Genomic DNA, 13,560 nt, shown 5'->3' with positions numbered 1-13,560 from the left:
ACTATAAATGCAAGTTTGCCATGTGGATTTTTAGATGGGCTTTTAAAATACACAAAACTCAACAAGAAAATACATACGAAACAGGATAAAACGCTACCAATTATACAATACTACTACATACCTGCAAAACTACTGACCAATGCCCATCAACCTCAAATGTACTTTGTATGTAGTGCTTAATTGCAAAATGTTAGCATGTTAGCAAATTGTATCAGCAATTTAGCATTGTCATTATGAGCATAGTGATGTTAGCATGTAGCTTGAAACACCGCTGTGCCTCACAGATCTGCTAGCATGCCTGCAGGCTTAATCTTTAAGTTAAAACAGGCCACTAATATGTTTTTAATCAGATTAACTGTGTACAGGATCATACTTACTAAGCATTTGAGTGGCATTAAAAAGTATGTGTATAGAAAAAATTATTTGGATGCAGTGCCCTATTTACATTTTGCACTTGGAAATGACATCTGTATTTGGCAGCTTTTACCATCTATTTTAAGGGGCTATGTTTGGGCATAGAATTGGACAAGATTAATGAAATTAATCGATTCCAGTACCTTAACCTTAGTTAAGGTTTAGTAGTTTAGAAGTATACACATCCTAACTTTTCACCCTGAGAGAAATATAGCTGCTGTCTTGCAAGTTCAAATGCTGTGTCAGGCAGAGAGATATTAAAAAGAGCCACTGTTCCATTGGAGAATAACTCTCCGTCAAATGTCAACCTATGACATTGAACTAAATTATAGATTGTCACATTTCATCGCTATTTGATGAAATTTAAAAGCAAAAACTGGAACCTTACACCAACACTGAGAAGAGTTTTGGCAAATCGACAACTGCCACAGTGGGGAATCACAGTCTGCCATGCATGTTTCACCTGATGGATGGAAACGCTCAATCTTTCTATTATGCCTCAGCTTTTCCAACTAAAATAACTGGCTTGATTTTAATGTTTTCTTGGTAAATTAGGTAGAAAATTGGAGGTATGCTCATTCGTCTTTTGTTAAATAGAATTTAATAGTGAAATATGTTGAAAATTTCCATATTGTGATTTACAAACTCTCGCAGCAACTGTGGTGCACCTGTGTTATATCCGAAGCCAACCTCTGATGTTACTCATGGTCTACTGTTGTACAACACATAATATTTCTATTCATGTTTCACCACTTGGCACAGTCCTGACTGTCTCTTCGAGGTGCCCATGTCCCATCCTGAGCCGGGGCTCCGCGCCCAAACCAGACAGGCCTGTGGGGACTGATGTGAAGGTGCCAGTGTAAACACTGACCCAGCACATATCCTCTTAAGAACCCTTCACTTAAACATTTTAATGAGGTGACAGCAGTAATCCAAAAGGTCTGTCCAAATGCATGCTGTAGCCTCTCTGTTCCCGGCACTTTGGCAGACCCATAAAGGAGGGTGTGCGTGTGTCGGAGAAACTGATCGTGATTAGAATCCATTTTTCAAAAACTCAACTCCTGCAAAACACAAAGAGCCAGGACATGATTTGTGCTCACTTTCAAATTTGTATTTGATGTTTGTTAAGGGCAGGGTTTCTGGTGATGTAGAAAATGTCATTAAAGTCAAAAAGTAATTTCTCTCACTTATTTAAAATCTTTCCTGTTCATAATTCTTTATTGTTGATTTAGTGCCTCATAGTATAATAGTCATTAAGTCACTAGTATTGCCTCATATTCTCTTCCCTTGTATCAATGAGCGAGATATGGTATGTTATGCAATTGATTAAGAACGCTTTCTCTCAAACTTAGCTCCCATGGCTCCTTCTCTCTCCCACACTGCCTCAATGTTTATCCTTCCAATCTACCCTAATTCCCTCTTCCTTCCTCCCCTTTTTGTTTGTCTACCCCTCATCCTCCCTATCTCTGGTGCCAACATTCCCTACCATATCTATCCTTCGTCTCCTCCCCTGCCTTTCCTCTTCTGCCTCTCTCTCATGCTTTTTCTCCCTTCTCTTTTTTCCCATTCTCGTCTTACTTCCTTGTCCACGCCACCTGTTTTTTCATTACTCATCACCTCTTTCTCCTCCCTCAATCTCTCAGTCTGTGATAGTCAAGAGTGTGGAGAGAAATGCGGTGAACATGTACGAAGCCCGTAAATTCCTCTTGGGTCTGGAGAGCAACGGGGTGTCCTCCTCCTCACCCTCTGTGGCGTTAAATCCCGCCACCAACGTCCCGTCCCCGTCCCTCATCTGCCCCGTTGGCCTGGACATCTTGGCCTCAGCTGGCCTGGGACTGAGCAATCTAGGTAATGACACAGTCTACCTTGTTAAGAAAGTGCTTCTTGTGTTTCTTTTACTTTTTCCATGATTGGGGGGGGGAGATACATTTGTGAGGAAAGGTAAGAAGTGACCCATCTTTTTTCCTTGGAATAAATGCATTAAAGATGAAATGTGTTTGTAGAGGAACTAATGCCCTCATACATCAATGTCACATCTTCACCAGTCACACATCCATTGAAGATATCTTCAAGATGGATCTCCTTAAAGCCCGTTATCACCTGGTTAACTGAATCACTGATTGCAAATGATTTTAAAATCAGATACAAGGATTCTCTCAGCATCCACATAAATCACAGCCAGTGAGTCATGGCACCATCATCTGTATGCGCTTTACAGTAGGAGTTGTTAGTCTGCAGGACTGACTTCACCATGATGGTATGAATTTCAAGAAATGTGTCCCCATGTACAAATCTTTGATCATTCAACCATCAGAAAACAACCTCAATACAAATGTAGTTGCGCCAATTTGAATGAATCGTGAGCTTATGAATCATAGGATGAAACGGTTATAACTCGGTAGGAGTTGTTTTCGTCTGCAGCGCTGACTTCAACGTGAAGGCACAGAGTTCAGCTTGGAAGAGGATGTTTTGTTTCCAAGAGGGACTTTTAAATTGATTTTAGTACAAGTAGTATCGTAGGATAAATATTTAACACCAGTTATCTGCTTTTGGCTTTCATATGATTTTGGTTTTTGGGGGGGTTTAGACTTTGAAAACATGGAAATGAGGACATGAGTAATGCATCAATGGCAGTAAGAAAAGTAGATAGTGGAATAAGGTGACAGGAAGTAGCTCATGGATATAAGCACATGCTGGCAATAGATCCATCACAGTTTATCTTTTTTAAATACAAGGCTTTATCATCAAATGCTAACCATAGCAAATCTACATTATATTACCTTGACATTTCCTTTCCATGAGAGAGGAGGAACATGACAATAGTTTAATAATATACATAATGTGTTTATTATTTATATGTATTTTTTAAATCTCTGCAGCCATGACTATATAGGTATACTAAATAAGGCATATGGGGTAGGTGAGCACTGATCTGTATTTGAGTTCATGTTTTTTTGCAATTGTAGATTTTTGATTTTCATTTTGAAAAACTTGAGCACTGAGATTCTTAATGAGAATACTTCTTTGTATTTAATTAATGTATCTTGTCAAATAACTTTTATCCTTTTATGTCCTTGTGTACTCACCACATAAGATGGGAAAATTGAATTTAAAAAGTTGGTAACAAAAAAAACAATGTGCCAAAACGACGACCTCTTGCTGTCTCGTTTAAACCCAGGGGCCCGGGGGTAAAGCTGTGGACGACCACATCCTGGCTTTTAGTAATTGCTACATGCTTCTTTTCCTCAGATTACAGACCAGTCTGCCAGAAGAAGCCCTGGCCTTATTCCTGGAGCCAAACTAGCCCCTTGTTAAAGCCACAGACCTGCTTCTTTCTGTTTTCATACACTGTGTTTGGGTTAAGACACCAAGCACCACATTGTTGGTGCTCTCAATAACATGGTTTTACCGGGTATAAGGACACACGAGATATGTACTTTTGCATCCCTGACCTTGTAGAAATTTTGGAAATTCTTCCTCTTGTTTGCTGTCTGGTTGATGACAGTTTGATGGAATTCCAGTTAAATAGCTGGGAGACCAAGATTATTGTTTGAAGGCCGTAGTGTAACGTGTGATTAGCTTGAAAAATGGCTCTGAGCTTTGACAGGACCACCGCTGATCTATTCATCTCCTGTTCACTCCTTCCTTTCTGTTCTCCTCAGGTTTCCTGGGTGCGACGGCGGCCCACTCCCTCACCAACTCTGCTGCACCAAACGCTGTCCTCAACAGCTTAAACTCTTCTATAAGCCCTCTGCAGAACCCAAGCCCCAGCACCCCCACACCCTCCCCCTCCCTTTGGCCCAGTTCACTCACCAGCACCCAAGGTTGGTATGTTTGCCTGGTTCTCTAAGATCTCTTTTAATATATGTTTCAATAAAATAATCATCATAATAAAAACATTATTATTAATATCATTTTCTGGTTCTGCTGTTTTAATTTATATCCTTTTTTTTTTTTTTTTTTAATTGCCCACTCTGGGTCCATATTTTTTGTCCATGTGTTTGAATACTTACTTTAAGGTGGAAATACTGGACTCCTAAATATTATTATAGTTTTATTTACAGGGTTTCCGCGGGGTCTTGTATTACAACTACAAATGAGACCAACATGCAACTTATATTGCAGCCAATCAGCTTTCGTGTTATTGGTGCAAGTCTCTTTCGGATTGTACCACAGACATAAAACTGATTTTAGTATTAAGCTATGGGGAAGTGCAAGTTTGACTTTGTGAAACCTGCATAAACTGTATTTTATGTTATTGTTTAAATAAATAGGTAGATGAATAAACCTACAGGTCTCGAGGATATTGTACACATATCCCTTTAGAACTTTGAAAATTTCAAATTGTAATACTACATTCTTCACCGCTTGTTCCTTAGGATTCTCTCCTCAGCTAATGCTGCACCCTGCCACCCAGGCCACATTGAGTAGCATCCTGCTGTCAGGAGTTCACGGTTACACACAGAATACACCGTCCCCTCCACCTGGTCTCGCCCCTATAGACAAGCAGCCCAATGGGGTTCCTGACTGCACCAAGGGCCCCTGCACTCTTAATGGACATGTCAAGGTTGGCCGATTTGTATACTGTATGCTGCATTATTTAGCATTCACTTTTTGACTTTTTTGTTGAGTAAATTAAGTAAAAATAATGTTTTGCTCTGTATGTGTTATGTCCATGTGGTCACGCATGTATAGCATCCTGGCTCAGTCTATGGGAGGATCGCAACTGCGTCACTTGCAGAAACTGTTTTGAGTCCAGCCCCATGTGACTCAGTTCAGGAGGCCAGTGGACACAATCCATCAGAACCACGTTCCAACAAGTCCAGCCAAGATGAAGGTATTTCTCTTAAGTAACGGAACTCAACCAGCCTACCACGATTTGTACTGTAGCATTTCTGAGTTGCTAAACTACAGTATTTGTTGTTATTTTATAATAAAAAGTAACTTAATTGGTACCAATTTTGTGATATTGTCTGTGTTTAGAGCAAATCATACTTAATCTGGCCACATAGCCGCAAAGCGCTTTGCATCATCTGCCCATGTTGCAAAGGCGCACATGCAGCCTGAAATTTATCACTGAGCAGGCTGTACAAACCAAAGAAAACGTATAAAACATGTCTGTGTATGCAGACATCCAATGATCCCATCAGCATCTGTGTGGTTTTAACCTTGGACAGACAAGGTTTTTGAGCTGTCAACATTTTTGACTCTGCTGACCTTGCCGATAAATGTCAAATTTAAGCTTTTCCACTTGAGATTTATGTAACCCTTAAACCCACTTTCAGAAAAATGCCTTGAATGAACTTATTTGTATTCCCCTGTACTGTCCTCCTAACCTCATACTCTCTCTGACTGTTTATTGAGTTGGAACGGAGACATATTAACTGCTAGTCTCCTAGCGGTTCAGATAGGCCCTCATTTCCTCCGTGTCTTACACTCGCGGTTTTCTCCTGAAACTTTCACTCTCACGCGTCTCGTTTTTCCCCACTGTTTTCTGAGCTGGTCCTCCCCCTATGCGGTGCATCCCGGTAAGGTTTCCTCTCCCTCCCTTACCACCTCCTGTGTCGCAGAATGTGTTTGGACTGGCTCGCCCAGTCCGACTCTACTCTGTGGAATGAGGGAATTGTTCAAACATTAAACCCCAGAGAGCTTCATTAGATTGACTGACATCATATTATTTTACACTATTCAGCACACACATACGCACACACACAATCTGTTACACAGAGCAGGTTCTTGTCAGACTGAAAGTAGAGTAGCGGGGGGGGACCACTACAATTACAGCTGCTGTGTTTTTAATTAATCCAGGATCCAACTGAGACTTGTCACACTTAAACGGTTAAATACTTATGCCCACCAAGCCACACACACCCCTTTACACTAAGTGACCTAGTCACTGCTGAGAACAGACTGTGCATGGCAGAGATTGAAAAATTTGATCAAACATGATGTATTTCAGTTATGGTTGTCATAGTACTGTGTATTTTCTGTGTATATAAAATATGTTTGTGTTTGATTCCTTCAGGCTCTGACACATTTGTGGAAGTAGGCATGCCCAGAAGCCCCTCTCACTCGGCCAATGGGAGTGATCTGAAACAGATGCTGGCTTCGTGTAAGACGTCATCAGGGAAGCGACAGGCTGTGGAGCTACTGCAGGGCACCAAGAACTCCCATCTACAGTATGTTTAAAGCAATAGATAATTTACAGCTAGTATTGTTACTGTTTAGCATCTCTTCTGAGGCCTTTTTAGAGCTCATGCTGTTACAGAGACACTGGGATGACATTAAATTTAGTGGAATCACCCCCAAGCATACAGATTTAATTTTTTAAGTCTGACAAAACTAGATGATAACACAGAAAGTGACGGAGATGGTTATTTTGTCCCATATTTAAAAGCTTAAGTGTTGGCTGTCATATGGACTGGGTTACACACACTGACCCTAGACAGCATGGTTATTAGAATAATCAACTGTATCTTGAGGCGAGTACGCAGTCAAACCTGATGAGCTGGGAACATTAACAGGCTTAGTGATACTGTGAGATGATAAAATGAACAACTAGATTTTCTTAACTTGCGATACTATAATCCTGTTTAATCCCAACAGCTCTGACTGTCTTCTCTCGGACGCTGAGTCCAGCTCGTCTGACAGCCCTGTGGCCGATAAACGGGCACCCGGTAGCGAGCGGGCGGCTGAGAGGGAGAGAATCAGACTGGTACCACAGACCTCCTTTGCCAACATACAGGTACACACACACAGAAAAAATACATAGTTTTGGAGGTAATATAAAGTAATAAAGGAATAAAACGGTCTGCTGTCATTTCAGGCATTTGACTATGAACAGAAAAAGCTGTTGGCAACCAAAGGTAAGTTCACATTTGTCTGGTCAAATACTACAATGTCATTAGTAGTGCCTGGATGTGCCTTGCCTGAACACAGACTGCCACATAATCTAAAGGTCACAACTGCCATCAATAGCTATGTGTTCCTTGAAAAAGTATCTTTGATAGAGGACTCAATTTCCCCCTTGTAAACGTTTATCCCTATGGACAGACATTTTAGTAATAGCCAAAATATGTAATTCATAACTCCTAAACTGCAGTCTTTATATGTAAAAGTGTCTATAAAATACTGAATATATAAAATGTTCAATTCGTATGTTGCTTTAGTGCTTAAACAAGTAGATACATTGTAACCTGTGTGTAAAATATCTAACTTTAAAACTAAGAGGAACATGGAAAACATTCAAGTGATACAAAGAAAGCATATTAAAGGCATATGAAGCATAATTAGAAAATGCAATTTATGGTAGATTTTCAATGTTTACAAGAAATGTTATTTTGCGTTATCTCTGTATAGTGAGTGTGTGCATTACTGTATGTCTGTATTCAACAGCTATGTTAAAGAAGCCTGTGGTGACTGAGGTGCGGACCCCTACCAACACCTGGAGTGGTCTGGGCTTCTCAAAATCCATGCCAGCTGAGACCATCAAGGAGCTGCGGAGAGCCAATCATGTTTCATACAAACCCAGCATGAGCACCACCTACGAGGTTAGATATACGGGGCCTCAGTGTTTGCCATTCACGTCATCTTGAATGATTAACCTTTTAGCTGTCGAACAAACTGAAGATTGTATTTGTCTTACTATATACAATGTAGGTAGATATTTTCGTAGCTTATTTTGAGAGACCGTGTAGTCACTCAGCACTCCTTGTTTAATGTCTTTTCTTTGTATTCTCTTTCAGGATTCCCCGCTGTCCTTGTCTCGATCCGGCAGCCGGGAAGGCATCGGGAACGGCAGTGACTGTGACAACTGGCGAGATAGAAATGGCACCAGTAACGGCCTGCCGAGTCACGCCGAGTTCCCCTCCGCTGTCGGCAGCCCAAAGAGGAAGCAGAACAAATCTGGTCAGTTTAGTATTTTTGTTGTGCAAGGACAAACCACGTACTGATGAAGAGATATTCCTCTGCAAAGAGTAACAGAAAATGTTACATTTTTGGCTTTGATGGTGAAATTATTTCGCAGAAGGACTTAATAGATCCAGGTGAAAATGTCACATTTTTCAATTAATTTTGTGTTTAATGAGCTTTAAAAAAAAACCATTATGAATAATTAAGCACTGAAAAGAACAGATGAAGTACACAAGTGAACTTTTCAGTTTGAGCACTCTAGTATGTGTTCAAGGTCAGAGATGGCATTTCAGCTAACTTCCCATGGATCTGCCTTTTATACCAATCTAGCTAAACAGGAGCTGTATTGGTCTCATCAATCTAAATTTGAAGCACATTTAATATTGTTTTCTCACTTTAGTACACGTTTACATTTGTTGACTAATTAAAAATGGTGCTAAATATTGTTGTCACTGAGATGTGAATAAATGATTGCTTTTTTGCTTACTTCAAAATTTTCATTGTGTTTTTTTTGTTTTTGCCTCAATCCATTGATGGACAGCTGCAGAGCATTACCTCAGCAGCAGCAGCAACTACATGGACTGCATCTCCTCGGTTACTGGCAGCAACGGCTGCAGTCTGAACTCGTCTCTTAAAGGCTCAGACCTGCCTGAGCTGTTCAGCAAGCTGGGCTTGGGGAAGTACACAGACGTCTTCCAGCAACAAGAGGTAGTGTACAATGTGAACCCACTTCCTCTAGTGTTATAATTTTAACGATGGGACTGTCGAGCTGATGACAGGCACTGACATTTTCCAAAAGAAATTCCAGTAGGGCTCTCGGTCCCCCGCTTTGGTCCAGACTGACACACAACTACTACTGAATGAATTGCCTTAAAATTTTGTACATACATTTGTGGTCCCCAGAAGATCATATGACTTTAGTAGGGCTGTAATGAAATGCGATATGAAACCGAAATCGCGACACTACAAACCTGTCCATGATGTTTCCACGAATCGCAACACACCCCTTCCTACTCCCAGAGTTATCCTTCCCGTCCAGATCCAGTGCTACCACATCTTTAAATTACTATTAATATTAGTCGTTATGGTGCCTTATCCCCCTTTTGTCGGGTAAATTTAGCTAACTGTAAAGATGGCTAAACGCGAAGGGGGGGGTGGGGGGAGAACTAACACCGGTAACGCTAACGGAGGTGTAACGTTACAAATGGCCGCTGTTCTGACTCGGGCGCCTGGGTCTGTTTCCCGACGGTTCAGTAAACTGCCGTTAGCGTCCTTAGCACCGGAGTTAAGTGCTGACCGGGTTTGGATTGCTGTAATGATAGTGGCTGGCTGCTAGCTGGCTGGGGCCTGATGGTGGATGTGTCCGCAGGTTTGTTGTCAGCACTCATCCCGACTGAAGCCTTGCAGCGCTGAGAGAGTGAGGCAGGCAGACAGGGGTGTGCTACCTGGCTAAATTACCATTAGATTAGTCGTCTATCTATACAGTTACTGATGAATTTGTGGGTTAGCCCAAAGTTGTTAACCGTGGTCAAAACAATCATACTAAAAATAACTGAGCGTGTTGAACGATGTCGTAATCTTATGTTACCCACCAAAAATTAGCTAACATTATAGACAGTGTTGCCAACTCTTTTCCAGTGAAAGTAGCTATCACCAGCTCCAAAAGTCGCTAAAAGTAGCTAGATGACATCGTACACTCATTTGCATATTTGTGATGTCATTACGCACTCATTTGCATAAAGCTTAGTGGTTGTGTCAGCAAGGTAGGAAGAAATACAAATCTTTAGCCAAATAATCACAAATTCAATACAGCAATTTATTTTACCTTATAATTATTACTTAGGTATCCTATCTTTGAAGTAAATAAAAGAAATTCTACAAAGGGAGGGAACAAGATCGATAAAGAATTCTTAAAGAAGGCTGGCTTGGCCAGCTCAGCGGCGTCTTTCTCCTGTCGTGTCCCGCTGTCTCTCGTACCTACACCGGCCCCCGCACCCTGTCCCTTCTCCCCTTTCTACCTGCCTGCGCTGTGTGCTCAGTACTGCTGCACATGAAGAGAGAGGGGAGGAGGGGCTGCTCCTCAGTGAGTCACAGAACAGAAGAGAGAGGAGACTGTTTTGGCAGCCACAGGAGAGAAATAACTTGCGTGCCCACTAGACACGACTTTGTTGCTAGATTTAGCGACTTTTCAGACACTAGTCGCTTTTTTGAAAAGAAGTCGCTAAGGGGGTCTGAAAAATCACTAAATCTAGCAACAAAGTCGCTAAGTTGGCAACACTGGTTATAGACCAAGCATTAGCATTAGCTACTTGTCAACCAGCACCTTTATAGTAGGCTAACCTTAAAGCAACACCAAAGCACTTTTCCTCTTCGGTCCCCCTACAGGTTGGAAGCGGAATTGTCCATTACCGTTACCATTATTCTTATGTCTCATTTTTGGAAACATTATTTTAAGGTACAAAAAAATCTTTGGTGTTGGATCTATCGATATTGAAATCAATCGATATCAATAAATAAGGTCTCTGTTGTGTTACTGTGTTGCAACGTGGCATGTAACCAATGACAAAACAATGCCATGTGCTAAATATAAGCATGTTAGCATGGTCACTATGAGCATATTGGCTTAAAGCGTTGCAGCTAGCATGGCTAAACTAAAGCTTTGAGCTGCAAATGGAAAGAGGTCTCTGGCTTCAGTGCATTGCCCTCTTGAACTCTTAAACTCCTCAGTGCAGTAAGTTACATTAAACTGTCTTTTTAAATTCAGTTCCCATATCGTATATGTAACGAGATAAAAGAAGGGAGAAAATAAGATACATGTGAGGGAAGCTTTTGCTGCTTCTATGCTGTTCAAACATGGGTTGGAGGATGGCCTATATTTATGTTCTTAGAAAAATTGATAGTGCAAAAGCTTTTTGGTTTACTTAGTTTATGGTTGAAGGTTTCCTACTAGAAGAAGTTGCTGAATTGTTGTAATAAAAATGTTAAATCAATTGTTGCTGCTTTCAGATTGACCTCCAGACATTCCTGACTCTAACAGACCAGGACCTGAAGGAACTAGGTATCACCACCTTTGGAGCCCGCAGGAAAATGCTGCTTGCCATCTCAGGTACAAATGGAAGAGCATGTGTTTATTACATTTTCTCTTTCATGTCGCTCCTCGTCCCTGTCTGGCAAAACCAAAATTGACAACAAAAAAACAAAACATTAAATAAGGTAAGATACAGTACAGAAATGCCTGCATATGGCCAACTCTGTCTCAAGTAGGTCTTTTTCAGTGCTGATAATCACTGATACCAGCTGGAGCCATTATCCTGCCAGCTACTGCTGATGGCAGTTCACACACAAATTGGCTCATGTTTCATTAATGTTTGCTAGTTTGTCTGTCCTTACAACAAGCCTGAGTGGAGCCCAGCTGTGCGGAAGGCAAAAAGTGTACTCCAACTGACAGAGGTCATATTAACACTGCCAACCACTAGATTTGAAAACTATAGGTGGCCCTTATTATTGGCAAACTAGCAGAGAAGTACGAGATATGTTGTAACTAATTTATCTTGTAAAGATACAAGAAAACATGTTGCCGTAATTTGCACCGGCAGGAATAAATGGGATTAAGGCACATTCTTCTCAGATGAGTGTTTGGTATTTCTCCAGTTGCTCCAGCTGCCTCCCTAAAGCAGTTACACTGGATCTGATGTGAACATTTTGGGAGTCACACTTCATTACTGAAGTCATATTTTGGACATTGTAATAGCTGGAGTTGTTGGGCTGTATAAGTTAATCATGTTCATGTTGGGATCACAAGCTTCATGTCATGGATATTCAGTTCAGAATCATCAGACCATACAGAGCCAGGGTTGACAGTAAGAGCAACAAGGGGAAATGGCGAGGCTGGTACTGTGATTATTAGGGAAGCAGAGGGATCCAAGGCCAACTTTCATCTCCACTAACGGACTCTAGGGCACCAAACCAGGAACGTGCATGTCTCTGTCTGTCTCTTTGTCTGTCTGTGTTTTTGCCTCTCATTATAAAGAGATACAATGCCACTCAAGGCAATCCAGGTTTTAACTTCCTGCCGGTCTGCCAGTAAAAAGAGCTGCTGGAGCTAGCTGCCTGTCTCCAGTAATCAAACTGAAGGTTTATTTTGGCAGCGACCGAACGCGGCTATCATATAACTCAGAGATGCCATGACGTGACATTTTTATAAAATGATTTCTTCCAAGCTGCTGTGTAAAACCCAGATGGACACAAAGAGGACTTTTGTTGATCTGAGCAATCCTATAGTTATTTGAATCCAATTTTCTTGTCATTGTTGATCAATGGTGGCTAAAAAGAAATGTTAATATACTCTTAGTCTAAATCCTTGACGTTCACTTCCAGGATTGCTCCGGTGCCACAGGAAATTCCGCCGGATGCATGTATTTTCGCCAATTTCCGTTTCCTTCCGCTTTCTTTGTGTTGGAATTTTAAATTCCGGTGGACTTATGAGGACTATGGTTAACTGCTCCTCAGATATCTGCAGGGTATATTGAGACAGCTAGCTAGACTATCTGTCCAATCTGAGTTTTCTCTCACATGACTATTTTGCAGCGGCTCCGTGTGGAGCTTAACACCGCCCATGACAATTGTGATTGGTTTAAAGATATGCCAATAAACCAGAGCACGTTTTTCTCCGATCCCAGAATGCTGTGTGGAGTAGCCAAACCCTCCTCCGCTCCGCAGCGTGTAGATGGTCTAGCAAGCAAGACTAACATACTCTTTGGTTGTGTTTATTCCTTTACCTTGATTTACTACAGCTCCTACAGCAACACTAGGAAAAGTTGAAAAACCATGTTTGTATCACCTTTGCTACTGCTGATTTGTGGTGCTCTTTTTTGTATTTATACAGAACTAAATAAGAACCGGAGGAAGCTATTTGAGCCACCTATCAGGTCCTCCTTCCTGGAAGGGGGAGCGAGCGGCCGCCTCTCCCGCCAGTTTCACGCAGACATGGCCAGCGTCAGTGGACGATGGTAGGCACCTCCAGGCCATCCATCCCAGAACCGTCCATCATGGAGACCAGCCTCCAGTGTCTTTCTGTGCCTCAGCAGCCCAGGTTTCACTGGTTGTTTACCCTCTTTCAGCTTCAGCTGAATTAAGACTGTTCAAAATGTTGTCGTTGCCATATAGTATAAATATATATATTAAAAAAGCCATAGTTTTACCTGAAGTGCCAAGAACAAAAAAGGGATTTCTCAG

At 41.4% G+C, this 13,560-nt stretch overlaps 1 protein-coding gene across 1 annotated transcript in view; it reads left to right on the top strand.

The window, feature by feature from the left end:
* Positions 1-13,345, top strand: part of bicc1a (BicC family RNA binding protein 1a) — a 65,706-nt gene extending 52,361 nt beyond the window's left edge. Inside the window, exons 10-21 of the mRNA XM_078273038.1 lie at positions 2,058-2,262; positions 4,077-4,238; positions 4,794-4,981; positions 5,110-5,251; positions 6,440-6,593; positions 7,021-7,159; positions 7,241-7,280; positions 7,810-7,964; positions 8,160-8,322; positions 8,867-9,033; positions 11,332-11,431; positions 13,211-13,345. Coding sequence (XP_078129164.1) covers positions 2,058-2,262; positions 4,077-4,238; positions 4,794-4,981; positions 5,110-5,251; positions 6,440-6,593; positions 7,021-7,159; positions 7,241-7,280; positions 7,810-7,964; positions 8,160-8,322; positions 8,867-9,033; positions 11,332-11,431; positions 13,211-13,338 — 1,743 coding nt within the window. The 3' untranslated portion in view covers positions 13,339-13,345. The remainder of the gene's footprint in view (positions 1-2,057; positions 2,263-4,076; positions 4,239-4,793; positions 4,982-5,109; positions 5,252-6,439; positions 6,594-7,020; positions 7,160-7,240; positions 7,281-7,809; positions 7,965-8,159; positions 8,323-8,866; positions 9,034-11,331; positions 11,432-13,210) is intronic.
* Positions 13,346-13,560: the final 215 nt, after the last annotated feature.

The sequence above is a fragment of the Sander vitreus genome, chromosome 17 (genome assembly GCF_031162955.1).
Source record: "Sander vitreus isolate 19-12246 chromosome 17, sanVit1, whole genome shotgun sequence".
NCBI classification, from domain to species: Eukaryota; Metazoa; Chordata; class Actinopteri; order Perciformes; family Percidae; genus Sander; species Sander vitreus.
This window is presented reverse-complemented; position numbering and strand designations above follow the sequence as displayed.